At 46.8% G+C, this 18,080-nt stretch overlaps 1 protein-coding gene across 12 annotated transcripts in view; it reads right to left on the bottom strand.

The window, feature by feature from the left end:
* Window positions 1–249: 249 nt before the first annotated feature.
* Window positions 250–18,080, bottom strand: part of TENM2 (teneurin transmembrane protein 2) — a 1,274,635-nt gene continuing 1,256,804 nt past the window's right edge. For all 12 annotated transcript variants that reach the window (XM_064376511.1, XM_012461093.3, XM_064376512.1 and 9 more), the window contains 2 exons: window positions 3,967–4,097; window positions 250–2,353 (listed from right to left, as the gene is read on the bottom strand). In XM_064376511.1, coding sequence (XP_064232581.1) covers window positions 1,592–2,353; window positions 3,967–4,097 — 893 coding nt within the window. In that variant the 3' untranslated portion in view covers window positions 250–1,591. The remainder of the gene's footprint in view (window positions 2,354–3,966; window positions 4,098–18,080) is intronic.

Below are 18,080 nucleotides of genomic sequence, written 5' to 3'. Positions count from 1 at the left end.
ACTTGGGAGGCTGAGGCAGGAGAATTCCTTGAACCCAGGAGGCAGAGGTTGCAGTGAGCTGAGATCGCACCATTGCACTGTAGCCTGGGCGAAAAGAGCAAGACTCCCATCTCAAAAAAAAAAAAAAAAAAAAGTGTTCAAAATACCAAAATACCAGCTCAGCCTCTGCACATTTGGGCAGCTCCTCTTTTTTTTTCCAGTAACGCTTACCGTTTCCTCATCTCAAAGCATTTCCACACAAGACCAGTGTCCACAGGAGTTTTAGAGACTTTATTTATGTATAAACAATTTAAACACTTTGCCATAAATTATCTTTGCCTGTCCCTAGTCTTTGCTTAGCAGCAAATTAAAATTAATATAAAAACTCGATGAACAATTCATACATGTATATTACAAAAAAGTTCCTGTACCAAAGTTCTTATTAGACTTTTTTTGTTTTTTTTTTTTAAATTTTTAAAATTTTTTTTGTTTTTATTTTTATTTTTTAAATTTTCTCTCCTCGTGGTGACTGTCATGTGATTGTCTCAGTTTCTGGACCAAACAAACACACTAATAATTTTAAATCTGAAACAGTGATTGTGCCTTTCGGCTCATGTATGTACAGGGTGATCGGAAGTGGTACCTGTTAGCAAAAGTGTCACGATGCAGCACCTCTACCGAAACTGATACCCACGAACTACGGAATCTAAACAGACTACACCCTGTAACTGCGTATTACTGTCCACAATGGAATCTCCAAAGACAAAAGAGTATGAAATTTATCTGTAGTGATTATAGCCACCATTTTGAATTAAATTTTACACTCTGCGCTCAAATAAATTAGCTCAGGCCCGACTTAGTTGGGACCTGAGAGTTAAGTGCTGGATGGTATTATTTCACTTTGATTTTTGATAGGAATTTCTTTTTTTCCTTCGTGTTTTTTTTTCTTTAAAAAGTATTTCCAGTGCTCACTCCTCCTTTTTTATCCCCCCCTCCCCAGGCGCTACACACAAATCACCCCCAAAGTCGTGTTCTCAATGCACCTGTATTTGCTTAAACGAAAATGTCGGAAGTATTTGTCCTGCAAGCAGTCCGAGTGGTTTGTCCCGCAGCTGGTCTGGGGATGCTGGCCCTCGCGGATGTCTGCATGTCGCTCACGTGTGAATGAGTGAGGTAATCGGATATGAGGCCTTCTTTCTCATCTTCGTTTCTTTGTTTTTCGGTCCTGTGTTTGTTTTGTTTTTCTTTGTTTTCTTCTTTGCTTTCCGTTTGTTCTTTTGTTCCTTTCGGACACTTTGCGTCTCTCTTCTGCGTAGACCCAGAACAAGTGGGTCATATTTTAGGGGAACTTGGAACATTGTGTGTGTCTGTTCATTCATTCGTTTGTTTTGTTTTCCTCGGAATTTTCAGCCGGGCTTTAGTCTACTTCAGGATGAGGGACTCTCGCTTGGACAGTAGCATTTGAACTCAAAAAATGTGAGCTTTCTTGCCACTTGATCTCCTAAAGCAGCCCAGCCTCAGTGCCCCTGTTAGGTCTTCATCTCCTTAGGAGAGGAGATAACAGTTACTCCTGCTGAGCCATTCAGACAAGGAATGGCAGCAGATTATTTTGTTACCTCTTTCCCATCTCATTCTGTCTTAAAAACTGGATGTTGCTGCTACTGTCTGCAAGCTCTGGGTATTGCTCCACGGGAAGCACGTAATATCCCTCGTACCCTTGCACGCGCCCGGTGCTCAGGAGCTGCTGCTTCTCGCCCTCAGTCCACAGGCGGCTCCCCTCTCTCCCGTCCCTGGCTTTTTGCTGCTCCTTGGCCCAGGCCGTGCCCAGGGCCCTCTGTCTCGCCTGGTCTAGGACGCGGGCCTTCTCTTCGTCCAGGGTGTCGGGAGTGAGGCCATAGCGGATGCTGAGCAGCAGCGTGGAGTACTGGAACTCAACGTTGGTGAACCTTCGAGTCCTGCCGTTGACCAGCAGCGTGGGCTGCGACACGGTCACGTTCACCCCGCTCTCCAGCACCTTGCGGCCGATGGTGGTGCCCAGCGTGACCAGGTCGCCGTCGGCCGAGCCAATCTTCACAAAGTAGTGGGTGTCCTTGCCCTCGATGCTGTAATGCATCTTGTCCAGGTAGTAGGCGTTGTTCAGCACAGATGCCACCTTGCGGCTGTCCTCACTGGCGATGCTGGACACGCCCGTGGTCACCCGCCCTTCTTTGATGGCGAACATGATACCTTTGCCAATGATGGGCGTGGTGGTGGCAAACCAGTGGCCTGCTTTCTCCCGGATGCTGGAGTGGAGCTTTTTAGTAATGACCTGCCCTTCCAGAGCCATGAAGGCCTGATTATGTCTCTCTGTTGTCTGTTGGACACCTGTAATGAGCTGTGGGAATGAGAAAACAGAGAAGGCTGAGAAGATGAGCTGGGCAACTTACTAAAAAAAAAAAAGGAGTCACAAAGAAAAGAGAAAGGCTTGGAACTCGCCTGGAAGAACTAGTGTCCGTTCTGTCCAGATCTGAGCTGATGGAGTCTGACCTTTTGGAACTGTGGACAGCTGGTTGATTACCAGTGCTCGGATGGTGTGGCCTGTCCACCTTGTAACTGCCAGTAACTAAAAAAATGGTGAAGGAGGTTCGCCCCTTGCTGGCATGGGCACCCAGACCTACTACACTTACCAGGTCACACCACCACTTGGGAAGAGCCCCGTTCTGCACTCTGATGGTAAGCAGCTGCCTTGCCCCCTTCAGACCCAGGAACATCCTGGCACAAAGGGCAGGGTGCTGATTTGAACAGCCGTGAACCCCACCACCTTGACCTAGATTTCTCGGAGGCCAGTGACTTGGATCTTCATGAACTTCCTTGGGTTAAGACCTTGCCACTCAAAGTATAGCCAGCAGCGGAGGAATCACTGGGCCCTGTCCTGTTCAAAAAGCAGAATCTCAGGACTTACTCCAGAGCTACTGAGTCAGAGGCTGCGTGTGAACAAGATGCCCTGGGTGATGTGTGTGCCTATGAACATCTGAGATGCACCAGGCTGAGAGATTCAGGCTTCGAGGGCCGGAGGGAATACCCCTCGGCTTTGAGGCAGTCGCTTTGGATCCTCGCCCTGGTTCTGCAGGGGATGAAATCACCATTATCTCCTTGGCCTTGAGTTCTCCCCTCGCAAATTACAACTTGTCTCAATTGGTGGTTGGGGGACAGGCTGGGATAATGGGGGAGGCTGCGTTTGGGAGGTAACGGCACTTAGATAAATGAGAGAAATGATGGCTATTCATCCACTGAGTGGTCCCCAAGAGGCAGGACTGAGCGAACGCTGTTCTCAATTACCCAGCAGCTCCTCCTTGCCTCTCTGTAGTTACACAATCTGGACAATTATTCAGAGCAGCTGAGACCTTTCAGACTTTGATAGTGCTGAGTGCCGGTTCTGTAGCAGGGGTTATCTGAACCCCTCCCATCTGATTGTAGCAGAGGTCTCAGCTGCACCCAGATGGAAACTGACCACCCCTCGGTCATCACAGAAAGACCCAAGCACAAATTATGTTCTGAAAACTCAATCTGTATACGTTTGGCCATAAAGCGCCGAGGTTTTATGTGGGGCATAAAAATGTTCTTTAATGGGACAGAAACTGCAAACCACAGTTTTATGATGTCCCATAAAAGCCAAAAGGGTTATGATCTTATAGGCAGTGCAGATGGTAGGTTGCTGCTAGATTTCTCTGTGCTGTTGTTAATCAAGGAGTGACTCAAGGGTATTCTACTGAACAGATAATGATACCACAATTAAGGCAGTAATTCAGGTTGGGAAGAAATATGTGCTGTGCCAGACAGGTGACAGCACTGACATTCACTTTCCTGGGAAGTCTCAATGTGTCCCGCACGTTTTACACCCAGCTCCAAGGTTTTCCGGCACTGACGTGCCCTCAGCTCCCATGAGGTTCTGTTTGCAAAAGGGAATGATGACAATCATTTGGATTCTTGGCAGGAACCTGTGCTTACCTGTCCATTCTCACTTGCTTGACTCTCTGACAATTCATAGGGAGGAGGCACGAAATACATTTTGGCTCTTGGGAAGCCGGGAATGATGTTGCTAAGCTGAAATCCAAACATCACAAGCCAGCTTTTCACATCTACGGTGGAAACAAAAATAAAGGTTTCTGAAATCATGATGGATGGAGAGCAACAGCGGAGCTTGGAGAGAGAACAAAATAAAACGGGTGGTTGGGTGTAGGGTCCAAAGGGGAGGGAGGAAGAGCTTGTGAATATCTCCTGGGTCCAGACCCAGGGCTTCCATACATGGGTTTTAGGAAGTTTTTCCGAACTCGGTCAGTTGATAACCACTATGTGGTGGTGATTAAGAAGGCCCGTGCTGGAGTGAGCTAGGTCTAGCTTCAAATCATCTGGCTCTGTCACCTTGGGCAAGTCCTAGCCCCTCTCTGAGCCTCAGGCTCCTGAGATATGAATTGGATAATAATTGTGTCGGTCTCATTGGGTTGTTATGAAGATGAAAGGAGAAAATCCACATAAAAGGCTTTTCACAGCGCCTGGCACATGGACAATAAATATCAACCCCTATTTAGCAAGTATTTAAGGGAGCATCTATCATAGGCCACGCAGTGTGTTTAGAAGCTAGAGATACAAGGATGGACTGGAGGGATAAGTGACGATTATTTGTCGTACAGGCCTTTTGGACTGGAGCTGCTGCACTGAAGCTGGCTCACCATGGAAAGGGGTTTCCAAAAGCTGGACACATACAGAAAGCAGAGTCTTCTGGATCCTGAGACCTTTTTCTCCAGCCTTCCTACTTTTTCTTTCTTTTTTTTTTTTTTTTTAAGAGACAGTCTCGCTCTGTTGCCCAGGCTGGAGTGCAGTCGTGCGATCTTGGCTCACTGCAACCTCTGCCTCCCTGCAACCTCTGCCTCCCGAGTTCAAGTGATTCTCCTGCTCAGCCTGAGTAGCTGGGATTAGGCGCGCGCCACCATAACCGGCTAATTTTGTATTTTTAGTAGAGATGGGGGGTGGTTTCTTTATGTTGGTCAGTTTGGTCTTGAACTCCCAACTTTAGGTGATCCGCCCATTTCGGCCTCCCAAAGTGCTGGGATTACGGGCTTGAGCCACTGTGCACGGCCAGCCTTCCTACTGTTTTTTTTTTTTTTTTTTTTTTTTTTTTTGAGACAGAGTCTTGCTCTGTCACCCAGATGGGAGTGCAGTGGTGCGATCTTGGCTCACTGCAACCTCTGCCTCCCAGGTTCAAGCAGTTTTCCTGTCTCAGCCTCCCGAGTAGCTGGGATTGCAGGCACACACCACCATGCCTGGCTAATTTTGTAGTTTTAGTAGAGACAGGGTTTCTCCATGTTGATCAGGCAGCTCTCAAACTCTTGAACTCAGGTGATCCGCCTGCCTCAGCCTCCCAAATTGCTGGGATTACAGGCATGAGCCACTGCGCCTGGCCAGCCTTCCTACTCTTTAAAGAGAAACCAAAAGAGGGCACTGCCTGCTCAGAGTAAGACCACCCACCAGAGGTCAACATCAAGTTCTTGTATTGGGAATTATGCCACCTGCCCCGAGTGTCCTGACCTGTGCTGAATGGTCCAGGTCCTTAGAATAAGACTCCTTCCACACTGATCAATAGAGAGTCCTTGATGTCTGTGCCTTGAAACACTCACATCTCCACCAACACCACTGGCCTGGAGACCAGCAGGACGGACCTCCTTATGCTCCTTCTCTCTCTTTATAATGGGCATCCCCCAAATCATGCCCGACACCCTCCAACCCCTTCCTTTCCTACCCCAGCTTCACCTCTCCTCCCCAGTTCCCCAAATACTTCCACTGGGCCCTCTGCAATTCACATTTGTCTCAGAAGCCATGCCTCTCCCCAACCCCCCACTATGTCTTCAATCTCATTTCTTTTTTTAATGAATATATAATTTTATTTTTTTATTATTATTATTTTTTAATTGTACCTTGGGCTCTGGGGTACATGTTTGGTTCCTTTCCCTTTTTACTCTTACTGAAACCCTCTCTGCCAAGAACACTGGTCTCCCTGCTTATTCGCCTACAATCATTGGGCCTGGGGATACAAGTGTGCTTGTAATGCAGGAGGCACTCACTTGCATTTCTCAAAGCTTTTAGCTTCTGCTGCACTGTCATTCCCTCCATCTCTTTTCCTGAATTAATGCTTAGTGAGTTCCTTATACAGGGAGTTGCTCCTTCCAACATTCTGGCCTCTTATTTCCTTGACCTCCTCTCCTTGGACGGTCTTTTCCCCATTCACTCTCGTGTTCATACTCTGGACCTTCTCATTACCAATCATTTTCATCCCTCCATCATCTCAGTTTCATGCATATCACCCGCTGACCACTGCCTCAATGTTTTTGCATGTACCCCTTCTTGTAACCGGACACCCTTAATCCTTTAATCTTTCCCCACCCAACCCCCAGGACCTCCAATCCATCCCAAACTCCTTTCCCCATCCTTCCCCTTCCTGGTTTTTCTTCTTTCCTTATCTAGTGCACAGTCACTGGCATCATTCCCTTGGTGATATTCTCAGATCCCTCGCCCCTTTCTCACCTCCCCACACCTGCTTGGTGAAATCACAATGTTGGTTACATCCAAGTCTTTTCCAAGACTTTGCCTACTCCGTGTTTGCACTTGTGCAGCTGAATGTGGCTGGAGAAAAAAATCATAACCATGCTGACCCATGTCACTTTAAATTCCTCAGCAGGAATGTAAAAGCATGCCTCCCTGCTGCCTGGTGATCTTACTAAGTTCCTTTACTCCATTCAGCTGTCCCCTCATCCTCCTGGACGATTTTATTCCTTCTCATCTCCTAAAACCCCCAATACCTGCTTCTCCTTCCTCCCAGTAGCAGCTGATCTTGTCTCCTATTCCGAGATTACTAATGCAGCCAGAGGACCATTTTCCTAAACTCCCATCACATTTGCTGATGGTGATATGGCTACCAGCACTTGTACTCATATTCCCTGCTTTTTCCCTCTTACTCTAGATGAGCTGTGCAAGTTCAATCCATCCGCTGTGCACCTGGTCACACTCTTTCTTGCCAACTCAGGGACATCACTCCAGCAATTTTCTCTCTCATCCCACTTCACTGATTTGCTCTCTCTTCCAATGGATCAACCCCATCAGCATATAGACATGTGCTAAATGTTTAAAAAATTTCCCTTCTTGCCCCTGACCACCCATTTCTTTTTTTTCTTTTTTCCTTTCTTTCTTTTCTTTTTTTTTTTTTTGAGACAGAGTCTCGCTCTGTTGCCCAGGTTGGAGTGCAGTGGCACTATCTTGGCTCACTGCAACCTCTGCCTTCTGGGTTCAAGGGATTCTCCTGCCTCAGCCTCTGGAGTAGCTGGGATTACAGGTGCCCGCCACTACACCCAGCTAATTTTTGTATTTTTAGCAGAGATGGGGTTTCACCACGTTGGTCAAGCTGGTCTTGAACTCCTGATCTTGTAATCCGCCCGCCTCGGCCTTCCAAAGTGCTGGGGTTACAGGTGTGAGCCACCACGACCGGCCCCTGACCACCCATTTCTAATTCCTTTTTGCAAAAACTTCTCAAATGCAAACTAATTTTCTGTTCTCATTGTCTCTCATTCTTCTCCTTTGAATCAGGCTTTTGCCTCCACAACTTCCCTGAAACTACCCTTGTCAAGGTCATGAGTGACCTTTGTTTGCCAAGCCCGATGTTGCTCTTGGTTCTCATCCTGTTTGGCCTATCAGAAGTGTTTGACAAGGAGGAACTCTCCTGCCTTGCTTTTTTCTTTGCTTTCTGGACAATACATTCTCTTGTTTTTTCTTCTCCCACATTAGTAACTGCCCTCTGTCTGGTTCCTCTTCATCTCCTTGATCTCTTAATGTTGGGATGCCCCAGACTCAGTCAGTCCATGAGCTTCTTCCTCAGCTGTCTCCACTCAGCAGTCATGGTGATCTTAGCCAGGCTTAGACACCAAATGCCATCTACATGCAGGTGCTGTCTCCAGGATTCGCATTTCCAGTCTGGACCTCTTCCTGAACTCTGAACTTTTACAGCTAATTACATTTCAAATTTAACATGTCCAGAACTGAACTCCTGATCTTCCTCCCCAAACCTGCCCCACCCACAGTCTTCTCTAACTTGGGTAATGATTACCCCATCCTTCCAGCTGTCATCCTTGACTCCTATCTTTTTTCCACCCCCCCACATCTAATCCATTAGTAAATAGTTTTCTTTTCTTTTCTTTCTTTTTTTTTTTTTTTTTGAGATGAAGTCTTGCTCTGTCACCCAGGCTGGAGTGCAGTGGCGTGATCTTGGCTCATTGCAACCTCCACCTCCCAGGGTCAAGAGATTTTTGTACCTCTGCCTCCCGAGTAGCTGTGATTACAGGAGCATGCCACTATGCCTGGCTCATTTTTAATTATTAGTAGTGGAGATGGAGTTTTGCCATGTTACCCAGGCTGGTCTTGAACTCCTGACCTCAGGTGATCTGCCCACTTTGGCCTCCCAAAGTGCTGGGATTACAGGTGTGAGCCACTGTGCCTGGCCTAATAGTTTACTTTTTTTTTTTTTAATGTAAAATTCATATAAAATCCACCATTTGAAAGTGCACAATTCAGTGGTTTCCAATACATTCACAAAGTTATGCAGCCGTCATTGCTAATTTCAGAACATTTTCATCACCCTCCAAAACCCCTCATACTCATTAGTAGTCACTCTGCATTACCCCTCCCACAAACTGCTTTCTGTCTGCATGGATTTACCTGTTCTGGACATTTGATATGAATGCAATCATACAATACGTGGTCTTTTGTGTCTGGCTTCTTTCACCTAGCATGATGTTTCTAAGGTTCACCCATGTTGGAGCATGCAGTATGTTTCGTTTATCCATTCACCAGTTGACGGATATTTGGGTTGTTTCCACTTCTTTTACCCTTAAGAATAATGCTGCTATAAACATTCCAGTACAAATTTTTGTTTGAAAGCCTGTTTTCTGTTTTCTGGTCTGTATGCCTAGGTGTGGAATTGTCGGGTCATACAGCTAAATCCTTTACTTTTCCTTTTACAACAGATCCAGAGTATGTGTGTGCTCTCACCACTTCCACTGCCTCTACCTGGGTTCAGCACCTCCCCCGGGACGTCTAACTGGCCTCCATGCTTCCGCTCTGCATCCCACGTGCCTCATCAGACAGCAGCCTGAGTGACCCTTTAAATTGGAAGCTGCCCATGACGTTTCTCAGAGGTTCAGAGCACCCCACTTCTTTCAATGAAAAAGCCAAAGTCCTTCTAATGACCTAAAAGTGCCCTCTCCATGACCTCTCTGACCACATCTCCCATGCTCTCCCTCACTCCTGCCTCCGTCCTGTTCTTTGAACATGCCAGGCCCACACTCATCTCAACACCTTTATGCTGGCAGGCCCTCTGCCCAGCGGGCTCTTCCCTAAAAGTATCCTCTGCTTCTCTCACTCTCTCTCCTCTTTCCAGTCTTGCTCAGACTCTGCCTGCCTGGTAAGTCCAACCCCAGCTGCCACCCTCCATCCCCACCCCTTGCCATCCCTAGTCCCCTTACCTTGCTCATGTCCTGCCCAAAACAATAGTCACTTTCTTTTAACACGCTGTGTCATTTCCACATTTATTGTATTTATTGTCTCCCTCACTCAGAAGGCAAGCTCCACCAGGATGGGAAGTTTAAAAATCTGTTTTCTTCATTGATGTCTCCCCAGGCCCTACAACAATGCTTGGCACAAAATAGGTGCTCCATAAGTATCTGTAGAATGAATGAGTGAGCACTGGACATATGTGACAAAAGCTACCATGACTAGTAGTAGTGTGACAGTGGATCTATCTGTCTCTGCCTGAGAACATACTTCTGAAGGGCTCAGGCATAACTACCTCCTGCCCCGAGACTGTTGTGAGACATTGAATGTTGACCTTGCTTCTAAACATATAGATATATAAGAATCCTCTAAGGAGAAGGAATCTGGGAGCTTTGATCTATCTATTTTCCTTGGGTACAGCCTAGTTGTTGAAAGACTTGGCATCTACACACATAACAATAGCCCATTTAAGAGTCATTTAAGAATACAAGTTTGAGGCTAGGTCCGGTGACTCACACCTGTAATCCCAGCACTTTGGGAGGTGGAGGTGGGTGGATCACCTGAGGTCAGGAGTTCGAGACCAGCCTGGCCAACATGGTGAAACCCTCTCTCTTCTAAAAATACAAAAATTAGCTAGGCATGGTGCGAGCACCTGTAATTTCAGCTACTCAGGGGGCTAAAGCAGGAGAATCACTTGAACCCGGGAGGTGGAGGTTGCAGTGAGCTGAGATTGCACCACTGCACTCCAGCCTAGGTGACAGAGCAAGACTCCATCACAAAAAAAAAGAAAAAAAAGAAAAAAAAAACAAATTTGAAATTGCTTTAAAAAGTGTGTTAATATCAGCCAGGCACAGTGGCTCACGCTTGTAATCTCAGCACTTTGGGAGGCTGAGGTGGGCGGATCACTTGAGGTTGAGAGTTCAAGACCAGCCTGACCAACACGGAGAAACCCCATCTCTACTAAAAATACAAAATTAGCTGGATGTGGTGGCGCATGCCTGTAATCCCAGCTACTAAGGAGGCTGAGGCAGGAGAATTGCTTGAAACCTGGAGGCAGAGCTTGCTGATCTCAGCGGTGAGCTGAGATCGAGCCATTGCACTCCAGCCTGGGCAGCAAGAGTAAAACTCCGTCTCAAAAAAAAAAAAAAAAATGGCCGGGCGCGGTGGCTCACGCCTGTAATCCCAGCACTTTGGGAGGCCGAGGTGGGTGGATCATGAGGTCAAGAGATCGAGACCATCCTGGTCAGCATGGTGAAACCCCATCTCTACTAAAAATACAAAAAATTAGCTGGGCACGGTGGCACGTGCCTGTAATCCCAGCTACTCAGGAGGCTGAGGCAGGAGAATTGCCTGAACCCAGGAGGCAGAGGTTGCGGTGAGCCGAGATTGCGCCATTGCACACCAGCCTGGGTAACGAGAGCGAAACTCCGTCTCAAAAAAAAAAAAAAAAAAAAAAGTGTTAATATCAAGCAGAGAGAAGCCTGGCTTTAATCTGGCAACGGCCATATATTTACAGAGCACCTCCTATGTGCCAGGTAGTTGCTGGGTGGAGAGCACTGGTTTCTCAACTTTGAATATTCATGGCCACCTGTCGCCATATATATATATGCCGTATCTAGGTATCATTTGTATTATTATTAGTTTACTGATTTAAAAAAACCTCACCTTTTCCATTTAAGTAAATCCATTAAAAAAATAAATTTTATGACACTACCATGGATGGGAAAGCAGGCTTACTTGGTGTAAACAGAAAATAACTGTAAAATTAAAACAAAGGAAACAAGTCATGCAATTAAATTAGAGCCCTCAATTTTGCTACCTGCTACTGAGGGAGACTTAGACCTGCTCTCTCTGTTGAAAAGGGAGATTAGAAGTGTTAATGAGACTGGCGCAGTGGCTCACGCCTGCAATCCCAGCACTTCGGAGGCCAAGGTGAGTGGATCACTTTAGGTCAGGAGTTTGAGACAAGCCTGATCAATATGGTGAAGACTCGTCTCTGCTAAAAATACAAAAAAATTAGCCGGGCGTGGTGGCAGGCGCCTGTAGTCCCAAAAACTCAGGACACTGAGACAGGAGAATTGCTTGAACCCGGGAGATGGAGGTTGCAGTGAGCCAAGATCATGCCACTGCACTCCAGCCTGGGCGACAGAGCGAGACTCCATCTCAAAAAAAAAAAAAAGTGTTAATGAGGTGTTAAATACATACAAGCATCAAGTGAGACTTTCTCCTTGACTGAACTGGAAGAATTAAGAGCATTGAAAAGGGACTACCTCTCCCTATCTGTGTTTTGATGTTATTTAATACTTCATCTGTATGCCACATCAAATCATCCCATCTTTCACCAAAGATACAGGATATTCAAGGAATTCCAAGAAAAGCAAGAGAAGTCCTTGTCCTTCTTTCTTTCTGTCTCTTTCTTTTTTTTCTTTCTTTCTTTCTTTCTTTCCTCTTCCTCCTCCTCCTCCTCTTCTTCTTCTTTTCTTCTTCTTCCTTTTTTCGACAGCATCTCACTCTGCCACCCAGGCTGGAGGGCAGTGTTGTGATCTCACTGCAACCTCCACCTCCCGGGTTCAAGTGCTGGGATTACAGGCGTAGGCCACCACACCCGGCTGAGAAGTCCTTGTCTTTAAAAGAGTCTCCCCAACAGGATCTTTTTCCTCCAGGGGTCTGTCTCCCTAGCTCAGGACCCTTCAGTGAGGAGGTGAAAGTGATGTTAACAGCCCCTTGCCTTTGCGACCAGGAATTTCAATGGCCATTCCCATGAACAGCAATGGCTCATGTCCTAGTTCTTAAAGATCTTCCTCTTCCTACTTCCTCTTCCGTTTCTTTCTCTTCTTCCTCTTCCTGCCTTTCTTCCTCTTCCTCTCCCTCCCCTTTCCCTCCTTCTTCTTCTTTAAAGTTTCTAACATGGCTGATTTCTGAGTCTCAATCCCTTTGGAAATGTTTATTCAAGTGACTCCTCCACACTGTGGAAGGCACTTCTGGAACAACACAACACCCTCCTCCTTTAGAAGTAATTGGTGTTATCTGGGAAGAGCCTCCCTAAACAGTCTGTCCAGAGGGAATTGCTTGGGCAGGAGCTGGCACCGCGGCGCCGCCTAGTAGCTCATGACTCTCCTCTTCTCACTTTCTTCACAGCAGGTGGTCATCCACCGCCAAAGCACGTTCTCTCTCTGAACACACCGTCAGCGCGGAATCTTCAGGTGTTAAGCGTAAATATGAGAAGAGGGTAATGTGAGAAGGAGGTTGCGTCTTCCTTCTCACTTAGATAAATTGAGCTCCACAAAATCTGGCTTTAAGCTAAAGTGTGCCTGGGGTTCCTAAGCCAAAGAGCCACCAGGGAGAAAGGGATGGAGGGAAAATACGCATCATTATGGACCACATCCAGGAGGGTCACTGAACTCCAATTTTATCTGCGGCTCCCAGTTTGCTAAAGCAATGCCATTCAGAGCAGGGTTGGAATCTATTTCAGGTGGATCTGGAGACTGTTCTCCACATACCCCAGAAAATAATGCAAAGGTAGCGTCCTCACTCTTCACTCCCCAAGTCCACAGCTGCTTTTAAATAACGAGTGCATTTATTAGCCTTTGCTCTGTGCTAGGCACTTTACATGCCATGATGGATTTAGTTTTCAAAACCCCATAAGGTGAGTGCTGTTATTATCACTATTTTGCCAATGAAGAAACTGTGACTCTGAAGGGTTAAGATGTTTGTCCAAGTCACACAGCAAGTGACTGGCAAGGTCAGAAGTGGTGCCTTTTTTTTTTTTTTTTTTTTTGAGACCGAGTTTTGCTCTTGTTGCCCAGGCTGGAGTGCAATGGTGTGTGATCTCAGCTCACTGCCACCTTGGCCTCCGCCTCTCAGGTTCAAGCGATTCTCCTGCCTTACCCTCCTGAGTAGCTGGGATTACAGGCGCCTGCCACCACGCCTGGCTAATTTTTTGTATTTTTAGTAGAGACAGGGTTTTACCATGTTGGCCAGGCTGATCTCGAACTCCTGACCTCAGGTGATCCACCTGCCTCAGCCTCCCAAAGTGCTGGGATTACAGGTGTGAACCACTGTGCCCAGCCAAGAAGTAGTGTCTTGAGATGGACTCAGGTTGTAATGTCAGAGAGAACTGGGCTCAGAATAGGGCAGAGCTGAGGCGAGGGTGTAGACCTCAGTGTGTCCAAGACAGAAGAGTTTCCTGGGATGCTAAAATTGGAAAGTGCAGGGTATTGCAGGTTGTTGGGAGGTAGTCTCCCAGTCTTTTTTTTTTTTTTTTTCTTTTTTGAGACAGGGTCTCACTCTGTTGCCCTGGCTGGAGTGCCATGATATGATTACGGCTCACTGCAACCTCAGTCTCATGGGCTCAAGCAATTCTTCTGCCTCAGCCTCCTGAATAGCTGGGACCACAGGTGTGCATTGCCATGCCTGCCTGGCTAATTTTTAAAACTTTGATAGAGATGGGATCTCTCTATGTTGCCCAGGCTGGTCTCAAACTCCTAGACTCAAGTGATACCCTTGCCTTGGCCTCCCAAAGTGCTGGGATTACAGGCATGAGCCATCATGCCTAGCCCATTCTTTCTTTTACACTCTTTATTCTCATATCTTTTCATCACAGATATGTCAATCATCAATATATTACCTTAAAAAGTAACTGTTCAAAAGGGTGCTGCTTTGGAGCCTGTGAGTGAGAAGGACCCACTTCTTGCCCACTCCTGGAGGCTAAGTTGTGTTCCTGCCCAGATGTCTCTGACCTCCTGCCATTCAGTACTCTGGGTTGCTTTCCTTTGTCTTCACATTCTTGGGCAGAACAGACCTTTCTCTGCCTTCAGAAGCTGCCACTTGCATTCAGAGAGTTCTATTTCCAAACAGCCACCATTCTTTTGCTGCTTCTGGGTACTGGAGAGAAAAGGTTCTGTTCTTTCTGTTCCTCCCGACTACATCTTAATTATCTTTTCTGCTTAAATTGTGAGCAGCGAGTTCAGCCACTCTGCTAGTCTCCTAAGTGGCAAATTAAGACTAATTTAGATGGAGTTTACAGATGAGCCAAGATGTGAACAGCGGAGAATGATTTGGTGTTCTCCGCTCAGATCCCTGCTCCCAGGTCACTGCCGGGGTGTGGGCTGTGCCTGGTCTGGCTCCTTCTCTCCCTCGGCTCCCACTGAAGACTTCCACCCTGTGCATGCCACTTCTCTGACACCACCCTTTATTTTAGACTCTCTAATGGTTTCTGGATTCAATTTTGTTGGACTCAGTTCAACTTGATTTGATTCCCATTTATTGAGTCTCCATGAAGCACCGGAATGAGAAAAGCAGTCTTGCTATTCAGAAAACCCTGCTAATTATTTGTTGCCTTTTCTGGAGAGCCAGGTAAGCAGCTGAGGGGGTCAGTGAGGCTGACTGTGCCCTGTGAAATGATTTCATTTGGGTCTTGGCAGCAGGACATGTCTACTCAGCCCACCTCTGAGGGTATCTCTTTACACTCTCTCTGGCTGATTCATTCCTAAGGTGTCTGATACCAACCAGGCTTCTGGGAGGGACATTTCTTTGTGGGGCAGGATTCTCTCCTATGGCTAAGATAGACCTGGTCAGCCTTCCCATTCACACTGTTTCCTGTCTCTGGAACACTCCTCTTCTCTCCCTGCAATTCATAAATGTCTGATCAACCCTGCCTGCTCAGAAAGGCTGTCCGTGATCCCCTCCATAAAGGAGACACTTTCCATCATTCTCCATGCCCTTATCCTATTTTATTCCTCTTTTTTCTTTTTGTGAGACGGAGTCTTGCTCTTGTTTGCCCAGGATGGAGTGCAAGGGCGCGATCTCAGCTCACTGCAATCTTCGCCTCCTAGATTCAAGCAGTTCTCCTGCCTCAGCCTCCTGAGTAGAGTAGCTGGGATTACAGGCATGCACCACCACACCCAGCTAATTTTTTGTATTTTTAGAGATGAGGTTTCTCCATGTTGGTCAGGCTGGTATCAAATTCCCAACCTTAGGTGATCTGCCTGCCTTGGCCTCCCAAAGTGGTGGGATTACAGGTGTGAGCTACCACACCTGGCCTATTTTATTCATCTTTATATCACTTATCATTACCTAATATTAATACTATATGTGTATGTTTTCCTGGGACTTATTTTAATTTGAAGCTGTAGTGATTTTGGGGTCAAAAGTCACGCTGAGCATGGGGTAGGCGGGGAAGCCCTGGCAGGGCCTCTGATGAGGCAGGAGGGTTTACAGATGTTAGCCTACGTAGCTTGGCCACAGCTCCTGGGCTCCAAAGGTCCCAGCTGCTTCTGGTGTTTGGGGATTCTGGTTCGACTTCAAAAGTTCCAGAGCTTATCAGTGAAGCACAGCATGGCCACATTTGATCTTTAGGGTTGTTTATTTCTGCAGCATGGGGCGTAGAGGGCAGCACTGTGCTCCGGGTAGCTGCTGCTTTTCCGTTCCTGCCTTGGGGATGGACAAGCGGCCCCAGTCACCTGAGTGTTGATGGCTCCTGGGCCCATGGCCAAGAGCTGTGAGTTTTCTGGAACTTGTGGGGCCTGGCCTTGGGTCCTCATTATGGTTTCCCTATACAAAGTATAAACAGGTGAGATGACCCTAGACTGCTTGCTGAAAGTTAGCCCTTTGGGGCCCTGGTCTCTTTGGATCTCTCTCTCTCTCCACCTCTCTCTACCTACCTTCCATCCATCTATCCATTCATCCATCCATCCTCCCTCCTATCTGTCTACCCCTCCATCCACCCATCCATCTATTCACCCACCCATTCACCTACCCATCCATCAATTTATCCATCCACCCACCCATCCACCCATCCGTCCACCCATTCATCCATCCATCCATCCATCCATCCATCCATTTATCCATCCATCCACCCAGCCATTCAACCATCCTGATTTCCTTGCTTATTTCTCTGAGAACAGGGACTTTATCTTGTTTCCCATTGTGTCACTAGTATGTAGTACATGTTAGATGCTGTACAAATATTTGTTGAATGGGTGAATGGATGGATGGAGAGAGACTCTCATTTCACCAATTTTTCTTTTCTTTTCTTTTTGTGTGATGGAGTCTCATTCTGTGCCCAGGCTGCAGTGCAGTGGCATGATCATAGCTCACCCTAGCCTCCAACTCCTGGGCTCAAGAGATTCTCCCTGCTTAACCCCCTAGGTAGTTTGGACTACAGGCATGCGCCACCACGTGCAGCTAATTTATCTCACCAGTTTCTCACTTATCACGGAGAAGTAGCTCATCTGCCTTTCTTGGCCCTTCCTTTCATGCCATTCTCCAAACTTCTTACGTCTTTATGACATTTATTCATAGCCTTCCTTCAGCCTTGAGCTCACTTCTGCCAGCCAAGCTCCCATGAATTCTTCAGGCCCATTTTGACATGGGTCCTTTTGTATTATGCCAATCTTGAAAATCTGAATTAATCTGCACGCACACACACACAACCCTTGAGAGAAGGGTATTTGTCTTGTTCACCGTTGAATCCCCAGAGTCTAGCACAGTGCCACTTTATAAATGTGTTTTGATAAATAACTGAACAGACACCTATATGGTAGCAAAGACTGAATTTTGCTTGGCATTATCGATGGTTATTTGTATATGTCTCTCACCAGCGAGCCTCTGGAGGTCAGGAACTGGGTTATAGACATCTCGGTACTTATGCTCACTCATTGCTTCACTAGTAATGACAATGTTAATAACACGAGCAGATACCACATCCGCTCTTTACTTGCCAGGCACTAGACTTTACCTACATGAGTTCTTCCTTTTTTTTTTTTGAGACAGAGTTTTGCTCTTGGCTCTTGTTGCCCAGGCTGGCGTGCAGTGGCACGATCTTAGCTCATTGCAACCTCTGCCTCTCAGGTTCAAGTGATTCTCCTGCCTCAACCTCCTGAGTAACTGGGATTATAGGTATTTGCCACCATGCCCAGCTAATTTTCTGCATTTTTAGTAGAGATGGGATTTCATCATATTGGCCAGGCTAGTCTCGAACACCTCAGGTGATCCACCCACTTCAACCTCTTAAAGTGCTGCAATTAGAGGCGTTAACCACTGTGCCCGGCCTTTTTAAAACATTTTTTTTTTTTTAAGACAGGGTCTTGCTCTGCCACCCAGGCAGGATGGAGTGCAGTGGCACGATCTCAGCAAACTGCAACCTCCACTTCCCGAGTTCAAGTGATTCTACTGGCTCAGCCTCCTGAGTAGCTGGAGCTAGAGGCATGCACCACCACATCTGGCTAATTTTTGTATTCTTAGCAGAGATGGGGTTTCACCATCTTGACCAGGCTGGTCTTGAACTCCTGACCTCAAGGGATCTGTCTGCCTCAGCCTCCCAAAGTGCTGAGTTAATTTACTTGTCATGATCACTCTGTGGGATGGTTTTATCAGTGCTTTTTACAAGGAGGGAAACTATAGTTCAGAGAGATTGGACAACTAGCCCAAGGTCTTTTGGCTGATAAATAGAAGAGGCAGAATTTGAGCTAGGTATTTCTGACACCAGAGCCCTATTCTCTCTCTGCTTCTTACTGCTTTCTTCTGTT

This window comes from Aotus nancymaae, unplaced genomic scaffold, assembly GCF_030222135.1.
Source record: "Aotus nancymaae isolate 86718 unplaced genomic scaffold, 86718_ANA_hifiasm-v0.15.2.pri h1tg000015l_0, whole genome shotgun sequence".
NCBI classification, from domain to species: domain Eukaryota; kingdom Metazoa; phylum Chordata; class Mammalia; order Primates; family Aotidae; genus Aotus; species Aotus nancymaae.
This window is presented reverse-complemented; position numbering and strand designations above follow the sequence as displayed.